The 21769-nt window shown below is 43.0% G+C and overlaps 1 protein-coding gene across 2 annotated transcripts; it reads left to right on the top strand.

Annotated features, from left to right (window-relative positions):
- Positions 1-11076: 11076 nt before the first annotated feature.
- Positions 11077-19385, top strand: LOC143764385 (uncharacterized). 2 transcript variants are annotated; one of them, XM_077249908.1, is made up of 4 exons: positions 11077-11206; positions 12968-13026; positions 14533-14662; positions 17418-19385. In XM_077249908.1, the coding sequence occupies exons 2-4, from the start codon at positions 12981-12983 to the stop codon at positions 18301-18303; spliced, it is 1062 nt and encodes a 353-aa protein (XP_077106023.1). In that variant the 5' UTR covers positions 11077-11206; positions 12968-12980; the 3' UTR covers positions 18304-19385. The 2 variants fall into 2 exon arrangements, with proteins under 2 accessions (XP_077106023.1, XP_077106024.1); XM_077249909.1 differs by lacking the exon at positions 11077-11206 and having other exon boundaries at positions 12849-13026.
- The last annotated feature ends 2384 nt before the right edge of the window (positions 19386-21769 follow it).

Below are 21769 nucleotides of genomic sequence, written 5' to 3'. Positions count from 1 at the left end.
AAGGGGACAGGACAACTGCACCATATTGAAGGGAGGATGGATGGAGTCAGGTATCACAAGATTTTGTCCAACAATCTCCTTCCCTCAGTAAGTGCATTGAAGATGGGTCATGGCTGGGTCTTCCAGCATAGAAATGACTTGAAACACACAGCCAGGACAACAAAGGCTACTTTCACATTAGCGTTAACTGCATTCCGTCACAATGCGTCGTTTTGCCGAAAAAACGCATCCTGCAAAAGTGTTTGCAGGATGCGTTTTTTCACCATTGATTAACATTAAGCGACGCATTGTGACGGATTGCCACACGTCGCACCAATCGTGCGACGGATGCGTCATGCAGTGGCGGACCGTCGGGAGCAAAAAACGTTGCTTGCAACGTTTTTTGCTCCGTCGTAAATGTCTTTTCCGACCGCGCATGCGCGGCCGGAACTCCGCCCCCACCTCCCCGCACCTCACAATGGGGCAGCGGATACGCTGGAAAAATGCATCCGCTGCCCCCGTTGTGCGGCGGAGACAACGCTAGCGTCGGGAACGTCGGCCCGACGCACAGCGACGGGCTGAGCCCGACGCTAGTGTGAAAGTAGCCTAAGGAGTGGCTCCGTAAGAAGAATTTCAAGGTCCTGGAGTGGTCTAGCCAGTCTCTAGACAGGAACCTAATTCGAAAATATTTGGAGGGAGCTGAAACTCAATGTTGCCCAGCCACAGCCCCAAAACCTGAAAGATCTGGAGAAAATCTGAATGGAGGAGGGGGCCAAAATCCCTGCTGCAGTGTGTGTAAACCTGGTCAAGAGCCACCGGAAACGTCTGACCTCTGTAATTGCAAACAAAGGTTTCTGTACCAAATATTAAGTTCTGTTTTTGTATTGTATCAAATACTTATTTCATGCAATAAAAGGTAAATTAGTTATATAAAAATCCTACAATGTGATATTCTAGTTTTTATTTTTAGATTCTGTCTCTCACAGGTGAAGTGTACCGACGATAATACTTACAGACCTCTCCATTCTGTGTAGGTGGGAAAACTTGCAAAATAGGCAGTGTATCAAATACTTATTTTCCCCACTGTATACTATGTATGTGAATCACAGTGAGTGTATATGTGTATAAGTGTGGCTATATACTATATATGTGTGTCACAGTGTGTATGTACAGTATAGTATATAAGTGTGGCGGGTATACACTATGTATGTGGATCACAGTGAGTGTATATGTGTATAAGTACGGCTATATACTATATATGTGTGTCACAGTGTGTATGTACAGTATAGTATAAGTGTGGCGGGTATACACTATGTATGTGGATCACAGTGAGTGTATATGTGTATAAGTATGGCTATATACTATATATGTGTGTCACAGTGTGTATGTACAGTATAGTATATAAGTGTGGCGGGTATACACTATGTATGTGGATCACAGTGAGTGTATATGTGTATAAGTACGGCTATATACTATATATGTGTGTCACAGTGTGTATGTACAGTATAGTATAAGTGTGGCGGGTATACACTATGTATGTGGATCACAGTGAGTGTATATGTGTATAAGTATGGCTATATACTATATATGTGTGTCACAGTGTGTATGTGCGTTATGGTATATAAGTATGGCAAGTATACACTATGTATGTGGACAGATTTTTACTTTTCTACATGAAGTTTTGGGGATGTTCCTTTGTCCCTCTGCTTCTGGATAGAGGCATTATAGAGAAGTAGACTTTCTGTTCAGGGCAGACGTAAAGTGATGAAAAGTTCCAGGTCCCATAGTGCTGGCAGAATGGTGGTGCAATAATCTACAAATTTTAAGAGAAGGGATGTCAACCCACAGGGCATGAAATTGGTGACAGTTCCTGCATTGAATTGAAATATGTACCAAAAACAGTTTTAACTCATTGTAGGAGCCCGTACATTTTGATTTTTGATACTTTAGAAAAACATTTGTATCAGTTTGCTCCATCTATATATATAACTAGCTGTACTACCCGGCTTCGCCCGGGTTAATGACTGCTGTTAGCAAAATAGAATGTGTTAACAAAAATTTATTCTGCACACAAAAACCACAAAACAAATAGATAGAAATGTAATTATTAAAAGGCAAAAACTAAGCAAATAGAAGCATTTCACAACATATATTAGCTTTGTTATACTGAGAATGTCTTTGTTGCCTATATTAACCAATCAGAGCTCAGGTTAATTAACTGTAGCAAAATAGAAGCTGAGCTGTGATTGGTTGCTATTGGCAGCCTGATAAATCCCCAGCCAACAGGAAGCCCTCCCCCCTGGCAGTATATATTAGCTCACACATACACATAATAGACAGGTCATGTGACTGACAGCTGCCGTATTTCCTATATGGTACATTTGTTGCTCTTGTAGTTTGCTTATTAATCAGATTTTTATTTTTGAAGGACAATACCAGACTTGTGTGTGTTTTAGGGCGAGTTTTATGTGTCAAGTTGTGTGTGTTGAGTTGCGTGTGGCGACATGCATGTAGCGACTTTTGTGAGATGAGTTTTGTGTGGCGACATGCGTGTAGCAACATTTTGTGTGTTGAGTTGCATGTGACAGGTTAGTGTAGCAAGTTGTGTGCAGCAAGATTTGTGCATGGCGAGTTTTGCGCGTGGCGAGTTTTATGTGTGGTGCATTTTGAGTATGTGCAAGTTTTGTGTGAGGCAACTTTTGCATGTGGTGCAACTTTTGTACATGTGGCAATTTTTCTGTGTGTGCAAGTTTTGCATGAGGTGAGTTTTCCATGAGGTGAGTTTTGCACGTGTGGCGAGTTTTGCGTGAGCCTAGTTTTGCATATGGCGAGTTTTGCATGTAGCGAGTTTTGAGTGGTGACTTTTGTGTTTCGACTTTTATGTGGCGAGGTTGGTGTGTGTGTGTGGTGAAATGTGTGCTGAGGGTGGTATATGTGTTCAAGCACGTGGTAGTGTGTGGCGCATTTTGTGTTTGTGTTCATATCCCCGTGTGTGGTGAGTATCCCATGTCGGGGCCCCACCTTAGCAACTGTACGGTATATACTCTTTGTCGCCATCGCTCTCATTCTTTAAGTCCTCATTGTTCACATCTGGCAGCTGTCAATTTTCCTCCAACACTTTTCCCTTCACTTTTTCCCCATTATGTAGATAGGAGCAAAATTGTTTGGTGAATTGGAACGCGCGGGGTTAAAATTTCACCTCACAACATAGCCTATGACGCTCTCGGGGTCCAGACGTGTGACTGTGCAAAATTTTGTGGCTGTAGCTGCGACGGTACAGATGCCAATCCCGGACATACACACATACATACATACACACATTCAGCTTTATATATTAGATATACCTGTATGTAATCTCCTGTATATAGTATATACCTGTGTGTCATCTCACCTATATATAGTATATATCTGTGTGTCATCTCCTGTATATAGTATATACCTGTATGTCATCTCCTCCTATACATAGCATATACCTGTGTCATCTCCTCCTGTATATACTATATACCTGTAGGTAATCTGCTCCTGTATATAGTATATACCTGTGTGTCATCTCCTCCTGTATATAGTATATACCTGTATGTCATCTCCTCCTGTATGTAGTATGTACCTGTATGTCATCTCCTCCTCTATATAGTATATACCTGTGTGTCATCTCTCCTGTATATAGTATATATCTGTGTGTCATCTCCTCCTGTATATAGTATATACCTGTGTGTCATCTCCCCTGTAAATAGTATATACCTGTGTGTCATCTCCTGTATATAGTATATAGCTGTATGCCATCTCCTCCTGTATTAGCCCTCGTTCACACGTTATTTGGTCAGTATTTTTACCTCAGTATTTGTAAGCTAAAATGGCAGCCTGATAAATCCCCAGCCAACAGTAAGCCCACCCCCTGGCAGTATATATTAGCTCACACATACACATAATAGACTGGTCATGTGACTGACAGCTGCCGGATTCCTATATGGTACATTTGTTGCTCTTGTAGTTTGTCTGCTTATTAATCAGATTTTTATTTTTGAAGGATACCAGACTTGTGTGTGTTTTAGGGCGAGTTTCGTGTGTCAAGTTGTGTGTGTTGAGTTGCGTGTGGCGACATGCATGTAGGGACTTTTGTGAGATGAGTTTTGTGTGGCGACATGCGTGTAGCAACTTTTTGTGTGTCGAGTTGCATGTGACAGGTTAGTGTAGCAAGTTGTGTGCAGCAAGTTTTGCGCATGGCGAGTTTTGCGCGTGGCGAGTTTTATGTGTGGTGCCTTTTGAGTATGTGCAAGTTTTGTGTGAGGCAACTTTTGCATGTGTTGCAACTTTTGTGCATGTGGCAATTTTTCTGCGTGTGGCAATTTTTCTGCGTGTGCAAGTTTTGCGTGTGGCGAGTTTTGCACGTGTGGCGAGTTTTGCATGTGGAGAGTTTTGCGCGTGGCGAGTTTTGAGCGGCGACTTTTGTGTTTCTACTTTTATGTGGCGAGGTTGGTGTATGTGTGGTGAAATGTGCACTGAGGGTGGTATATGTGTTCGAGCACGTGGTAGTGTGTGGCGCATTTTGTGTGTGTGTTCATATCCCCGTGGTGGTGTGATTATCCCATGTTGGGGCCCCACCTTAGCAACTGTACAGTATATACTCTTTGGTGCCATCGCTGTCATTCTTTAAGTCCCCCTTGTTCACATCTGGCAGCTGTTAATTTGCCTCCAACACTTTTCCTTTCATTTTTTCCCCATTATGTAGATAGGGGCAAAATTGTTTGGTGACTTGGAAAGCGCGGGGTTAAAATTTCACCTCACAATATAGCTTTGACGCTCTCAGGGTCCAGACGTGTGACTGTGCAAAATTTTGTGCCTGTAGCTGCGACGCCTCCAACACTTTTCCTTTCACTTTTTCCCCATTATGTAGATAGGGGCAAAATTGTTTGGTGAATTGGAAAGCGCGGGGTTAAAATTTCACCTCACAACATAGCCTATGACGCTCTCGGGGTCCAGACGTGTGACTGTGCAAAATTTTGTGGCTGTAGCTGCTACGGTTCAGATGCCAATCCCGGACATACATACATACACACACACACACATTCAGCTTTATATATTAGATTGTCTAAGGGGTACTTCCGTCTGTCTGTCTTTCTGTCGGCAACTTCCGTCACGGAAATCCCGCATCGCTGATTGGTCTCGCCAGCTGCCTGTCATGGCTGCCGCGACCAATCAGCGATGGCCACAGTCCGATTAGTTCCTACTTACTCCCCTGCAGTCAGTACCCGCTCCATACTCCCCTCCGGTCACCGCTGACACAGGGTTAATGCCAGCGGTAACGGACCGCGTTATGCCGTGGGTAACGCACTCCGTTACCGCTGCTATTAACCCTGTGTGTCCCCAACTTTTTACTATTGATGCTGCCTATGCTGCATCAATAGTAAAAAGATCTAATGTTCAAAATAATTAAAAAAAACCAAACTGCTATTCTCACCTTCCGTCGTCCGACAATGCGCTCGCGCCTGCCGCCATCTTCCGTTCCCAGAGATGCATTGCGAAATTACCCTGAAGACTTAGCGGTCTCGCGAGACCGCTAAGTCATCTGGGTAATTTCGCAATGCATCCTGGGAACGGAAGATGATGGCAGCCCCACGCGCATCGCCAAAGTTTCGCTGGACGCCGGAGGGTGAGTATATAACTATTTTTTATTTTAATTAATTTTTTTAACAGGAATATGGTGCCCACACTGCTAAATACTACGTGGGCTGTGTTATATACCACGTGGCTGCTGTATACTATGTGGGCTGTGTTATATACTGTGTAGGCTGTGTTATATACTGCGTGGGCTGTGCTATATACTACGTGCCTTGTGTTATATACTGCGTGGGCTGTGTTATATACTGCGTAGCTGCTATATACTACATGGGCAGTGTTATATACTGCGTGGGCTGTGTTATATACTGCATGGGCTGTGCTATATACTGCGTGGGCTGTGCTATAAACTATGTCACCTGTGTGCCTGTGTTATATACTGCGTGGGCTGTGCTATATACTGCGTGGGCTGTGCTATAAACTATGTCACCTGTGTGCCTGTGTTATATACTGCGTGGCTGCTATATACTGCGTGGGCTGTGCTATATAGTACGTGGTTTATGTTATATACTGTTTGGGCTGTGTTATATACTGCGTGGCCTGTATTAACGCATTGGCTATTCTATAATATGTATGTATGTATATAGCAGCCACATAGTATATAGCACAGGCCACGTAGTATTTGTCTGCTATATACTACGTGGCCTGTGCTATATACTATGTGGCTGCTATATACATACATACATATTCTAGAATACCCGATGCGTTAGAATCGGGCCACCATCTAGTTCTAAAATAAAGACTTATCATTCACCTTTTTTGATCTGTGTTACTATGTCCAGACTGTAGGGGGCAGACATGTATAACCGGTCACTATGCGGCCGATTCCATTTATGCTGCAAAATATTGTCCCTGTGATGAGGACGGGTAATGATTCAAATCATGTAAATGACAAGTTAATAAACGCAAATGTTTATTGTAAAACTATTGTAAAAGATAAACAAATGCATTTCTGGATATTCCGCAGACTGTGAAATGCTGAAATTAATCATGTACGTCATTGCTTTATAGATTCGCATAGAACGATTGAAAACGTCTTTTTATTAACACATTTATTAAACTGTCAGCAATTCTAAGTCAGAAAGCAATGTCCTACGCAAGGCCAGCTACAAACGCTTAGACAGGCTTCCCCCTTGCAAGTTTTTACTGCTTTATTCTAAATAAAATGCTATTTTTACCAATAAAATGATGATGACCTGAAATAAAACCAAAAGTGAAAAAGGCTTTTTTTAATGCTCCTTGTTTTTGCATCGCAAGCTGACATTTTTATTGATACAAATTTGGGGCACATGCGATGATTTGATAGTTTTTTTTTTAATAGTATTTTCTTTAGGAAGTTGAGGCGACCCTTGCCAAAAAGAATGTAATTCTGAAGTTTAATTTTTTTTTCTCTTTAAGGCATTTATCACATAGTCAGATGCACCTGCTTAATTAAGAGGTTCACGCTTCTTAATGAATTAGTGGCATGTGCCTCCGAGAGCCTCGTCATAAATCTTTCTCCAGTGTAGGACTGGAGTAAGATTTCTGGCATAAGGTATGCCACAGTTTGTAATGTCCCCATTGTTCCTGCTTTGGCAAAACTGGCCCAAATTGTCTTCAAAGCGGCAAAAGTAGCAACATTTTTGTTTAACCTTGAGTTGCACAAAATTTTTGCAACTTATCATAGTGCTATAACCCAGAATTTTGGTGAAAACACTGTAGAAAAGTCAGGTAGGTTAGGATGAAATCCTGTCACTGCAGGTCTTGATTAGATGCACTTATCTTGCTTTGTGTCAGTCTGCTGGATGGAGCAGAGTCGAGGGTGCTCAAGCTGGTGAGTGACCAGCCAAAATGTGAGCTGTAGCTAGGAAACGGACATGCCAGAATCTCGCTCTGAATGGAGACTGCATGGATCAGCTAGGAAAGCTGAGCAGTCTGTGTGTTGGAGCTGCAGAGTGTTCATTGTGAACTGTGTATGGAGTTGAACACTTCTGTTTGGTGCTGGAGCTCAGGCTGGAGGAGATACTGAGACTAGTAGGAGCGTACCACTTCTGTGTATGAAGTTTTCTCCAAGAGAAAGAGCTGTAATCTGGTCGGGAGAGCCCGCACTGTCATTTCTGTGCCTGATCAATGAACTGTTTATTCGCTGTGATACCTTTGTGCCCAGAAAAGGCAATTTTAGTTTTTTTATTCCCTTGGAGTTTTATGAAAGCAATGAAACTGCACGTGTTTGGACCAAACCGCACACTGCCCGTGTGGACACTACCTTATGCTTACCTGAGAGCGTGAATCCCTACAATACTTTTATGAATCTGTGCCAAAAATTATGATTTTTTGTTTGCATAAATTATGCCTATTTATTCAGCTTTCCATAGGAGCCTTGTGAGCCGCCTCATACATGCCGGCATCCACGGCTCCTCTTATCATTAGCCAGCCTGGCTGTCATGATCCAGACCGGGTTTTGGGTCTTGTCTCTCCTTTCCCGGTCTGGTCATATCTGGGGTTAACTTTCTCTGCCTCGTTCTGGTTTTGGGTCTGCTATTTCTCTGCGCTGCATCCTGCAGGCAGTGTGTTATATTTCCTGCCTACGGCGTGTGTAGCTGGCTCTGGTGAAACCCTGATTTGTCCTGCTGCGTTTAGCTGTCTTTGCCTTGTCTGTTCTTTCCTCTCTTCCCGCCCCAACTCTGTGTGTCCCTGTGTGTTTGAACTCCCCAGTACTCGACTCGGCTTTCGCTCTGACCTAATTCTGCCTCTCCCTTCTGGTACTTCTGCTGCGGACTGGTACTGACCTTTTGGCACTGCTCTGACTTTGTGTGCTTAGCATTTCCCTTGGTACTTCGCTACTCTCTGGCATCGACCCGGCTTGTCTGACTATTCTGTTGCCACCACCTGGTGGTAGCCTCGCTGCAGTTCTGCTGGTCTGCTCTGAGCAGGATTTCAGCCCTCTCTCCACTCTGCTGCCATCTAGTGGAGTTTGCATTTTCCTGCAGTGCGTCAGCGTGACAATGGCGTTACATCGTGTACGCTGGAACAACGATGAAGAGAGAGAAAGCTCCAGGGACATAAAAATCTTCTTTATTGGTACATGTTAAAATTACAAATGACGTCCATATCGGATTAGAACAATACAAGACCCCGACGCATTTGTGGTGCGTCAAGCGCCTTTAGTCATGGCGCCAGAAACACGTCTGTGTTTTTATTGTTCTAAGTCTTTGTTTTTTCTTCAATCAACTTTGTAATGAATTTCGGTTCTGGATACCTGATCTTTGCTTCGTGTCGCGGAGGTGACTTTTCTGCTTAAAATGCAATTAATATATGTTTTGCGATGATCAGTAATTATATCGCCCCGCTCCGTGCACTGATACGTGAGAAGTTTGGCCGGGAGAGAGAAGCTGTGAAATGAAGTGAAACTCACCAGCATTGGCGTCATGTAGAAAAGCTATAACAACTCCATGTATTTATACAACTTTTTTGAAAGTACAAACGTTTTCCTGTGCTTCCACGTAAAACCACAGAAGCATGGTCTTTGTGCCTTTGCCCCCCACAATTACTTTGGCTCATATACCAGTCTAATATGTCCAGGAACTGTGCTGAATCTCTTGCTCTGTAATTGTGTATGGACAGTTCATCTTCATTAGCATTCTGCCAGAACTGTAGGTGTTGGAACTGCCTTCCCTCTTTTTTCCAGCATACATTGCTTCTTTTATTGTCCAATGACAATGACCTGAACAGAAATCCTGTATATAGGAGCATAGATAATAACAAACCCTCTTCCTGTGGACAGAAAAAGACCTCCCCCACTTCCTGTAATAAGTCTCGGCTGCTAGAGATGGACTATGCTTGACGACAGGCAGCACAAGTTCACTTTGGAATAATGTTTTTGGGATAAAACATCATAATTTATAAATAAAGCCAAATCCGCCTTGCGATACCCAATACTCCATTGTTGTTAAACGATCCTCTTCCTCTTCTCGTGATCAGCAACACCAAAGGATCAAAACGTTATCACTGTGCAATGATCATATAAGAGATAAAGATACCAAATCACTTTTCTGTTCCCACAAAAACAACATATTAATAGTGAAATGTACAAGACAGTCATAGTCCAAGCAGCCTGATCAGAGTTTCGCCTACAGCAGCTTCCTCTCGGGCTCTATGGTATTTTGTTAGAGGTGGATTTGGCTTTCCTTAAATCGTACATGGCTTAAAGGAGTTGTTCAAAACAGGTCACCAATTTCAGATTGGTGGGGATCTGACATCCTGCACCAGCACTGATCAACAGCTCCAGTGATAGCCGGACTGTCACAGTGTGCAAATCGGGGACAGCACAGGGCCGTACACTGTGTAGTGGCCTTTCTGGGGTACTGCAGCTCCTATTGGATACACCTTAGATACCTGTCAACCAAACAGCTTTAAACTCCCAACTTGTCCCCCCATACACATGCAAGTTCTTATGCAGCCTGCAACCCCATAAACTTACGATTCTGATCCCACGGTAGGTTCAGTCTAGCATTAACTTATGTTCAGATTAGAGTTCAAGTCTGCAGTCAATCAATGTGACTGCAGACTTGTGCATCCTCACGGCTCGCACACTGTGCGCTGTCAGAATTCTCCGATGTCAGCACTGGGAAAGGGTGGTTATGTGACCGCAAGTATACAATTTGCATATTTCTGGCCACATTCCGACTAGACTGTGTCTGGCCTCGCTTATTTCAGTTGTATTGAGCGAAGGCTGCACACGACTAGTTGGCATGTGACTGCATAATAGAAGTCACGTGCCCACCTGCTCCTGTTCCCCAAGAATCTTGACAGTGTGTTGTGAGGATTCACATGTCTGCAGTCACATAGACTTGAACCCCAACCTCCTTTCAAGATCTGTTCGCATGAGCAATATAGCATTGGTGAGACCCACATTTAGCTTATATTCATGGCATATCTTCTGGATGTATGGGTTCGAAAACACCCTTTTAACAACAATCCTTATGCATAAATCAGTTTTTCATCCCTTTATGGATCTTAAAGGTGATTTAGTATCTCTGAGACCATAAAACTAGTACAGGAGGTGTGTGTAGGATGTCTTTGTCTCTCTATTGGAAGTGGAAGGGGTCTTTGTTCTTCTGCTCCTGCTCTCCTGTCTGCCACACTACATACCAGCAGACAGGAGAGCAAGCAATTGGACAATGGCAAACAGAATGCATGCGGTGAAATGACAGAAAGCAAGTTCCATCACCTATAGTGCTGGCAGAAACCTGATTTAGAGAATGGGTGTTATGCTTTTAAGCAAGAGAATTGGAACAGTTCCTGGACATATTAGACTGGCATATGCACCAATGTAGTTTTTATTTGTCCCGGGGAACGAGGTCAGGACGACCGGGCTTTTATACACATTTTCTGCTCTTGATATAGTTACATTATTCCGGTATTGTGCATTCTGTTTCCTTGTGACTTTTCATTGCTTGTAAACTCTCGAGTTCATCAAATTTCCTGTGTTACCTTGAAATCAGAGACGCGTCAGGGACTCCGCGCTGTAACACAAGCTGCGATGCCAACAGCAGGACGACGTCTGCGCTCATATAAATATCGGCTTACAGGACCATCACCGAATCCGGAGAAGGAGGCGAGCAGCCACCAGGTAAGGAACGCACCCTCTTCCTTGGGTGTCAGGGGTCATACTGGACCTATAGATTTGGCACCACATTCCTCTAGTTTCCTCCTGATCATTTATTTATAGGATTTTTACCCTTTTTCTATGCCATTGATAATATATGGCTCGGATCCCTTAAAGGGGTTGTCCATTACTGTCCTATTTATGACCTATCCTTGGAAAAGGACACGATGGGGCCCGGCACTGATCATCTGATACCTGTAGTTGCAGTTCCGTATATATTGCTCTCAGCTCCCATTCACTTGAACGTGAGCTGATCTGCAGTACCTGGGATTGGTGACTACACAGCGCACAGAGCGGTGCGGTTCTTACTTCGTACACTTCAGGCAAATAATAACTAATCAGTGTGGGTGCTGTTAGCAGTGGAGAGCCCCTTTAAGAGTATTTCTGCAAAGACATAGGGCTAAGTGGTGACATACCAGCCCTGGCATGCCAAGGTAAGGAGGCTTATACGCCGTGCAATGCTCCTCCGGGTAATGTAATAGGCAAATTGCCTCTTCAGAGAGGAATAGGACTAGAACTTTATAGCACCACCTGTTGGATGCAGCGAACATTATCGACCCTTTAACGAGCCTTGCAATATGACTTAGGATAAAAGCCAAATCAGTATCTCAATTCGCAGACACGGTGTTTCGTGGGTGTTGCCCCTCATTAGTGCCAAGTATGAGAACTGATTTGGCTAGGTGAGAGGCTCTAGACTGAGGTCTAAGGGGTAACGTTTCTCCTTGAGGAGAGAGACATACCGGCCATGGCATGCCGATGTAAGGAGGCTTATTCGCTTCGCTGTGCAATGCTCCTCTGGGAAATTGAATATGCAAATTGCCTGTTCAGAGAGGAAGAGGACTGGAACTCTATAGCGCCACCTGTTGGTAGCAGCAATCCTAGTCACAGAAAAACATTACCCCTCAGACCTCCATCTAGAGCCTCTCACGTAGCCAAATCAGATCTCATACTTTGCACTGATGAGGGGCAATACCCCCGAAACACTGTGTTGAAATTTTTGTTAAAGGGTTGAGAGTGACTTGTAGAATTGCTGCTTCCAACAGGAGGCACTATAGAGTTAAAGTCTCTGAAGAGGCAGTTGCATACAAAGACATAGAAAAGAGATTGAGCTTTTATTTAAAAATATAACATTCTAGGAATTAATATACCAATAGCGAAATTCCCTTAAGGGAAAAAGTAGAGAACATGGCACTTTCTGAGAGTAGTAACTTTAAAAAGAGAAATTAAAATCAGGGAATTTGCTCACTTGATGGAATTGTGAATATTTGGGAACAATGCCTATAAATGCATGAAACAAATCCAATATGTGCAGCCGACCTGGTGTGCTGATGGAAATTCCTCCAATGAGGATGGAGATACAAGGTAAAGGGCGCTCTCACGACAGGAGATGTAATCATTTACCAAAAAAGTACCAGAAAAAAAAATAAAAAATACAATGTGTTTCGGGGGTATCCTTCTTCAGGTGTTTGAGGCACCTGAAGAAGGCTGGATACAGTCGAAACGCGTTATGTTTTTCAATATATATATTTTTTCTGTTATGGTAATTTGATTTCATCTTCTATCGTGGGAGCGCCCTTCACCTGGTATTTCCACCTACATTCTGGGAATTAAGCAAGTTTTTCACAAAAACATTCATCTGTTGCAAAAATGCATGTTTCATGATACTGGGTATCAAGGGATAGTAATAAAGTGCTGTGGAGTAATAGAGAACATTTCACTCCGCAGGGTATAAAGGAAAATGTTGGCTAAAGTGGTAACCATCACTCTTATAAGCACCATCGCAGGTCAGTCCATGTTTTTTTATGAAAAGTAGCAAATAAATTATGCTTTTCTTAATCGTCTGAAATCTCAGTCTAAGGCCTCATTCACACATCAGTATTGTGCATGTGAAAAGCAGGAGTGGAACTTACAGAGAAAAACTATAATTGAAACACTGACACATGTCCTGGATTTTGGAGACACAAAATACTGATGAAATACTGATCAAAGATACTGACGTGTGAATGAAGCCTAAAGTGCACCTATTACTCTGTGTTCTTTATGTTAAAGGGAAGGTCTTACAATGTGTTAGCAACATGTCATAGAGCAGGAAATTGATATACAGGATTCAGAATTGATTCTTTTAAATCAGTTCTCATTCTGGGCTTAGGAGTCCTGTGGGCGGTCCCAAAAAATGATTGACAGTTATATCTGTATACACAGTCTGTAATGCTTTTTTTTCATACCATTCCCCGGCTTTTCTTTTATTTTTTAGTTAACTATAACATAAATTCCCTCTAATATTGTCTTTAGTTCATTTTTAGCTTCTCTTTTTCTGTTAAATCTCTTCTTAAAGGGAATCTGTCACTAGGATCAACCCGCCTAAGCCGCCTATATTGGCATGCAGGTAACTGAAAGTTGAATAAAATGATACCTTGATATCTGCGATCTGATGTTTTATTGCAGAGAAATCCATGTGTTTCTTAATATGCAAATGAGTTAAGATCTATGGGTTGGACATAGATCTCATGGAGAATCTGCCTCTAGAGCGGATCTTAAATAAAAGGGGGTGTTACCAGACACATACATCATGGGAGCAGACGGAGAGTCATTAAATGTCTCACATTGGTAACGACTCCTTTCATTTACAAAGCGTTCTGGATGCAGTTTCTCGGTAAGATCTATGCCCGGCCCATAGATCTTAACAGTTCATTTACATATTAAGAAAAACATGGAATTCTCTTGAATAAGACATCGGATCACAGATATCAAGGTATCATTTTATTCAGCTTCCTATGACCTACATGCCCATATAGATGGCTTAGAAAGGTTGATCCTACCAACACATTCCCTTTAATGAGTAACTAAATCTTTATAAGGCTTTTTCTGAGTCGAGTTCGCAGTGGGTCTAGGTCATGAGATCACCGATTGTTCAAATACCCTGTCCATTCTGAGAAGTTCATCTCGGCTCGGGTGACAGGAGCGCACCGCCCGGAGTACAAGTCTATAGAAAGCATGGGCCTCTCAGGGGACTTCTGAGCGACTGGTGGCATTCTCGAGACCTGGACCCACCTTGAAATTATAAGGACTCTCAAGTAAGAAAAAAAAAATTATAAAAGTTTAAGTTATTCTTTAAAACTTACTTGAGTTATTTTTATCTACATTATTGGGAAGGTAAAAGGGGCAATTTCTCGAAGACTTTTACCATCTTGTTCCCTCCTGAGCTATCACGTCTGACCCCGCTGATGTCATGGTTGAACATAAATCTTGCCAATTCAATATAAATATAACGATTGTCATTCTTCCCTAAGGTTCTCTCGTCGATGACAACACGAAACTACTGGATGATGCCTTCTTGTCTTACCTCAACCTCCTGAGCGGCAGCACCAAGGACAGCAGCTCCTCACAAGTGTCCCTGTCTGACTTCAGTAGCCTCTTGGAGTATGTGAGATGAAAGCAACTGCAGCTAAATGTTTACAAATAGAAGGAAACTCTTGACACAATGTATACAATCATTACATGGAAGCATACTCCAATTACTTGTTAAAACTTTTTCTATTCTTTATAGTTGTTTTTTTGTGTGTTGCATTTGGGCTCCGAATTCATCAATGCTGTTTCTCCACTTCTCTGGAGTAATTTGCTGCCTTTTGTCATGATCCAGGTCAGGGTTTACTTCTTGCTTTTCCTTCCCCGGCCTGGTTATGGTGGGATTAACCTTTCCTGCCTCTCTTTGGTTTGTGGGTGGCTATTTAGTGGTGCCACTCGTGGTAGCATTTGTCAGTGATAGTTCCAGTCCCTGGCTTGAGCAGCTGATCCTTATACCCTAGTGATCCTTCTGCCTCTGACTACCCATATTTGTGCCTGACCAGTTCCCTATCCCTGACTTAGAGTGTGTTTGGTGGTTTCCTTACAGTGTATGACTCGGCTTGAATTCTGAACCCCGCCTCCTGCTTTCCGTCTGTTACTACGCTTCCTGTCTGGCTTTGACTCTTTGGCTCGTACCCTGACTACATCTTCTGTCTCACGTTTTGGATCCCATGCTCTCGCCTGGCTCCGATTTCTGTCTTGTCTCTGACCATGCGCATTGCTGTGACCTCCAGTACTTATCTTCCTGTTTTTTACTGACCGGCCTGTCTGACTTCTCTGCCACCTCCTAGGGGCGCTCCGCACTTTGCACTGTGGTGCTACATGGTGAGTGCTACCGGTTTCCCCTTACCTGCGCCCCCTGGTGGAGGTTGCGTGCAACTGCCTTGCAGGTGCATTACATTATCACTGACAAATGCTACTAGAAATGGAACTAATAAATAGCCACCCACGAAACAAAGAGAGGTAGGAAAAGTTAACCCCACCATAACCAGGCTAGGGAAAGAAAAGCAAGAACCAAACCCCGACCTGAATCATGACACCTTTTAGTAGCTTTAGTATTTGCACAACATGAAGAGCAGACTCACCAGAGCCTTGTCAGATGACAAATGCACTCGCAGGGTGCAGCAGGCCCCCAATAATAAATGCTAAAGCAGCACAGGTGCAAGCTACTGATGAGAGCAACCACCCACTCGCCCAAACATTAGAGGGGTTGGCTGCCTAGTAGCAAAAATGCACACAGGAACGGCTTGCATAAGACTCTATTCACACAGATAAATGTGATGCACAGTGTCTGGACAACCCATTGATCACGCCCATAGTATTAGCAGGCGGGCCGTCCAGCACTATATATATACATGCAACACACAAGAAACAGCATAAATAGCTTTAGTATTTGCTCCTTATTCTCTATACATTTTGTGTCAATTTCTAAGTTGTCTTTCTTTTTTGAGTCTTTCTTTTTTTATATTTTTTCTCGACAACATCGCTTATCCAGATTTTTTAGACAGATTCATGAAATGTTGCATTTTTTGTGGTACTATTATGGATTGAGTAGAGGATAAAGAAGATCCTTAGAAACTCATAGAACAAGTTTTTTAAATAGCGTTATGACAGTGCCGCCGGTCACGCTACACCGATGCAGCAGGGCGCGGGAGCGCCGCTCACATATGTACGTTACCAGACCCCATACCAGGGTTTCCCACAACTCCACCACTGTGACATAACGCTATTTAAAAAGCTTGTTCTACAAGTTCCTAAGGATCTTCTTTATCCTCTACTCTACCCATAATAAAGCAATATGATTAAGGCTCTGGCAGAGCCGAAACGTCAAAATTACTTCTGGTCGCTTTCAAACACACATTTATGTTCAGGTCATCAATAAATTTTCATTATTATTGCATCTTATAAGCCTAAAGTGTGCGGTGTATTGCATATCTTTCATTATACTAGGGATTTCCCACAGCCCGTTACACCTGCACCTCGCTCCCATAGTATACTGAGTGCGCGCCAATTTTCTTTAATAGGCAGAAAATATAACTGACACCGTCTGCAGGATGCAACAGAGCTAAATAGCAAACCTGAACCCAGAATAAGGCAGAGCAAAGTTAACCTTTGACATGATCAGCCCGGGAAAAGGGTAGACAGGACTCAAAACCCAGACTGGATCATGACACGATTATTATAAAGTGTATGTTTAAGGACAGAAATAGTATCATTCCTCAAGTACGCACAGGACAGCTTATTCTGATAAGTCATCTGACAAGACATTAGATGACTATGGGATGAATGATGCTTTAGTTGATCGTTCAGCTGTCTTTCCCATAAACAGGAGCAACAATTTAGTTGAGCCCTTCTGTATTTTTTACAAGAAAGACGCCGATAGACATCTACAGTATTTTGGAAGCTTTTTTCCAAGAAAACAAAGTGATCGGCAGTCTGAAAACTGACATCTCTCCCAACGATCAGTGGACTGATGCCCCCTGGACATTAAGGCTCATTCCGACGTGTATGCACATCGGTCTGATCGGAGCGCTAATGCACAGGGACTGGCCAAGGGTGACATCATGACAGCTGCATGTATTTCTATCAAACTGTCCCAGTGGGGTAGGGAGAGCCGCTGCCAGTCCGTGTATTAGTCATCTGATCTCGGACTGAGGTGCGCGGATGTCTGAATGAGCCGCACGAGTGTCGTCCAAACCTGTCGATATCGGTGAGTTCGGCCAACATTAGTCCTTTGTGTATGGGCGTGTTTAGAGACTTTTTTGCCTATCATAGGAAACAGAATTCTTGCACTTTTACAAGTAAATCATTTTCTTGCTTCCAATTTCAGCAGCACTCTAACATTGGGTGAAGAAGAGAAAAGCATCAACGCACAGCTACTGAACAAGGTCTCGTTTTTTGCCAAAACAGTCTATGAACAGGCGACAAAAGACTCGGAAAAACTCCAGTTGGAGTTGGAACAGCTGAAGATCAAACTCATCCCTTATTCAGAAGAGGTGACAAAGCTGCTAAGTAAGACCACAGAAGAGCTGGAGATAACACTCAATCCCTACGCTGGGGAACTTCAGACGCAAGTCGAAAAAATTACTTTGGAATTTATCAAAAAGTTACAAAGTTTCAGTCTAGACTTGAAGTTGCCTTTGGTCTTGTACTTCCAAACACTGGACGCTAGAATGGCGGAGTGCCTTAATGCGCTGAGGAGCGCGGTCGCAACATGCACTGAAAAAGTCAAAGAGACGATCGATCTGCAAGTTGTAGCTTTGCATCAAAGTCTTTCTCCTTTTGCAGAAGAAATGCAAGACGCTTTGAGGAAACAACTGGAGAACCTGAACTTTTCGATGAAAAAAAGTGTCATCTTGATTGGGAGTAAGATCCTGGAGAACACGTCAATGCTGGAGAAGCAAATGAGTCTTTGTATCAGTCAGATAAAGGAGAAGAAGGGCTCTCTCTACAGGAATGTCCGATACACAGTAACATCCTGCCTGGTTGATTTGAGCCAGAAGATTAAAATGTTTAATTCGGTAATGACCCCCTTTGCAGAAACTCTCACAAAGTCAGTCTTATTCCGCATCGAGAACATACAAAACTTGCTTCAGGGATCTGCAGCTGTGAATCTGCAAAACAAGAAAGATATTCTAGAAAAGAGCATTTTTGACACGATCAGCAATTTTATTAATAATAGCACCTTGCTGACAAACGCAAGCGTCACTGAGTGACAGCATAAACCTGCTCATCTGATCCCTACACTTAAAGGGGTTGGTCACTTTAATGTCCCATATGAGCTAGAAACAGCAAAGTAACTAACGTACCATTATACTGGGATCAGATGTATGCTGATACTGCCGCCCTATGTTTTCTCCGCTCTGCGCCAACACACTCCAGTCCCAACATGGCATCTGATGAAGGTCTGTGTGACCAGACTGGTCATGTTGAAGTTGGGCGATGTGCTCCAGATGGAGAAAAGTTAACACATGGTCGGCAGCATACAAGTGAACACATCAATGCAAATCTTCCTATAACATTTTATCGTTAGAAAGGACCTGTCCTTAGGTCAAAAGTGTCCAGTTTTTGTCCTTATTTTATTCCTGCTGTTCCCCAAATTTTCTGTTAATCCGCCTTATGGTTCCTGAGATATGGGCCTTTTTATACAGTGCAATTTTGGTCTTTACTAATGGGGGCATGTCTCACAGGGTATTTATGCAGAGAAGCCTAAAGACACGCCCCAGAGGATCCCATGAGCCACACCCCTGCGGTAATTTTTTTTAACTAAAAAGGTCTATATTTCTGGAACCGAATGGTGAATTAAAAAAAAATTTGAATACAGCAGGAATAAACAGGTCCTCTATATTTGCTGTCTCTAACATACATGTAAGAATGAAGAATAAGTGACCCCCCCTTTACTACAGGGGCTTCGCATAGGTGCAGGGCTGGTGGGACATGTGTCCATGCGTGGCAGAGGGTGCCAAGAAGCCACTCAGCCTTGGCCAGCTTATTTAGATACAGAACTACTGCTCTAACATTACTATGTATTATTTTAAGTTATTTTATGGTTTTGCTAACTTACACTGTTGCATTCTCTCTGATACAGTATATAAAATCTAACGTGCTGCCGCCTTTCATTAGCAACCTTCAGTAAGGAACCTGTGAAGTGGCCCGCTGATTATTAATATATGCAGCTCAGGCCACAGCAATGAGACTTAGTATTAGTGGGAAACTTAAATAATCTTCTATCATTACGTTTTCTCCTGTACTTTATATAATCATTTTCCATCTAATAAAACTTAAATAAAGCTTACCTCAAATTAATATGCATTCATTTTTTTTTTTCCATATTTAGAGGCATAGCTATCGGGGTGCTGAGGTTGCATGCAGCTGCGCCTTGGAGACCCAAATAGAAGATTTTGGTGATGTCTGTGGCCACTGAATAACTACAGTGCTCACTTTACATAATGCCAGAATCACTGAAATAGCACCAGCAGGGGAGGGGTGCATGTGATTTTATTTTACATCATCTCAAATATCATATCACATATCAGAGCTCACATCCAGCCTATATTACAGTGAGACACAGACCTCACATCCAGCCTATATTACAGTGAGACACAGACCTCACATCCAGTCTATATTACTGGGAGAGACACACAGACCTCACATCCAGCCTATATTACAGGGAGAGACACACAGACCTCACATCCAGCCTATATTACTGGGAGAGACACACAGACCTCACATTCAGTCTATATTACTGGGAGAGACACAGATCTCACATCCAGCCTATATTACAGGTGGACACACAGATCTCACATCCAGCCTATATTACTGGGAGAGACACATAGAGCTCACATCTAGCCTATATTACAGTGAGACACAGACCTCACATCCAGTCTATATTACTGGGAGAGACACACAGACCTCACATCCAGCCTATATTACAGGGAGAGACACACAGACCTCACATTCAGTCTATATTACTGGGAGAGACACAGATCTCACATCCAGCCAATATTACAGGGAGAGACACACAGAGCTCACATCCAGCCTATATTACTGGGAGAGACACACAGACCTCACATCCAGCCTATATTACTGGGAGAGACACACAGACCTCACATCCAGCCTATATTACTGGGAGAGACACACAGAGCTCACATCCAGTCTATATTACCAGGAGAGACACACAGAGCTCACATCCAGTCTATATTACTGGGAGAGACAGACAGACCTCACATCCAGCCTATATTACTGGGAGAGATACACAGAGCTCACATCCAGCCTATATTACTGGGAGAGAGACACAGACCTCACATCCAGCCTATATTACTGGGAGAGAGACACAGACCTCACATCCAGCCTATATTACTGGGAGAAAATTTTTTGGTGATGTCTGTGGCCACTGAATGACTACAGTGCTCACTTTACATAATACGAGAATCACTGAGATAGCACCAGCAGGGGAGGGGTGCATGTGATTTTATTTTACATCATCTCAAATATCATATCACATATCAGAGCTCATATCCAGCCTATATTACAGTGAGACACAGACCTCACATCCTGTCTATATTACTGGGAGAGACACACAGAGCTCATAACCAGCCTATATTACTGGGAGAGACACACAGACCTCACATCCAGCCTATATTACAGTGAGACATAGACATCACATCCAGCCTATATTACTAGGGGAGATATAAATAGCTCACATCCAGCCAATATTACAGGGAGAGACACACAGACCTCACATCCAGCCTATATTACTGGGAGAGACACAGAGCTCACATCCAGCCTATATTACATGTGAGCACACACAGACCTTACATCCAGCCTATATTACTGGGAGAGACACACATAGATCACATCCAGCCTATATTACTGGGTGAGACATACAGACCTCATATCCAGCCTATATTACTGGGAGAGACACACAGACCTCACATCCAGCCTATATTACAGTGAGACACAGACATCACATCCAGCCTATATTAGTGGGAGAGACACACAGAGCTCACACCCATTCTATATTACAGGGAGAGACACAGAGCTCACATCCAGCCTATATTACAGGGAGAGACACACAGACCTCACATTCAGCCTATATTACTGGGAGACACACAGAGCTCACATCCAGCCTATATTACTGGGTGAGACACACAGAGCTCACATCCAGACTATACTACTGGGACAGACACACAGAGCTCACATCCAGACTATATTACTGGGAGAGACACACAGACCTCACATCCAGCCTATATTACTGGGAGAGACACACAGACCTCACATCCAGCCTATATTACTGGGTGAGACACACAGAGCTCACATCCAGCCTATATTACTGGGGGAGACACACAGAGCTCACATCCAGACTATACTACTGGGAGAGACACACAGAGCTCACATCCAGACTATACTACTGGGAGAGACACTCTGCATAAGTGTATCAGGCTGTAAACTACATATAATAGGATCTAAAAATGAAGAAAAGAATAAAGACTGGAGAGTTAAGCATTTTTATTAACCATAGGTTAACACGTATGTAAAATCCGTTTATCCAAGTCAAAGGTGTGCATAGCCTTTAAACCATTTATGGGGTATTTTCCTTCTGGAAATCAGTGGTGCATGAATGGGTGGTCTTCTCACATGTATTTGTGACAAGATCACTTTAACTTGATTTCCCCTTTGAAC

This window comes from Ranitomeya variabilis, chromosome 4 (assembly GCF_051348905.1).
Source record: "Ranitomeya variabilis isolate aRanVar5 chromosome 4, aRanVar5.hap1, whole genome shotgun sequence".
Taxonomy (NCBI): domain Eukaryota; kingdom Metazoa; phylum Chordata; class Amphibia; order Anura; family Dendrobatidae; genus Ranitomeya; species Ranitomeya variabilis.
This window is presented reverse-complemented; position numbering and strand designations above follow the sequence as displayed.

Excerpts from the sequence above, each read along its gene's own strand:
- LOC143764385 (XM_077249908.1), top strand. The coding sequence starts at position 12,981 with ATGTTGGCTAAAGTGGTAACCATCACTCTTATAAGCACCATCGCAG. Across the intron at positions 13,027-14,532 it reads TCTTATAAGCACCATCGCAG|GTTCTCTCGTCGATGACAAC; the intron begins GTCAGTCCATGT and ends TTCTTCCCTAAG. Across the intron at positions 14,663-17,417 it reads GACTTCAGTAGCCTCTTGGA|CAGCACTCTAACATTGGGTG; the intron begins GTATGTGAGATG and ends TTCCAATTTCAG.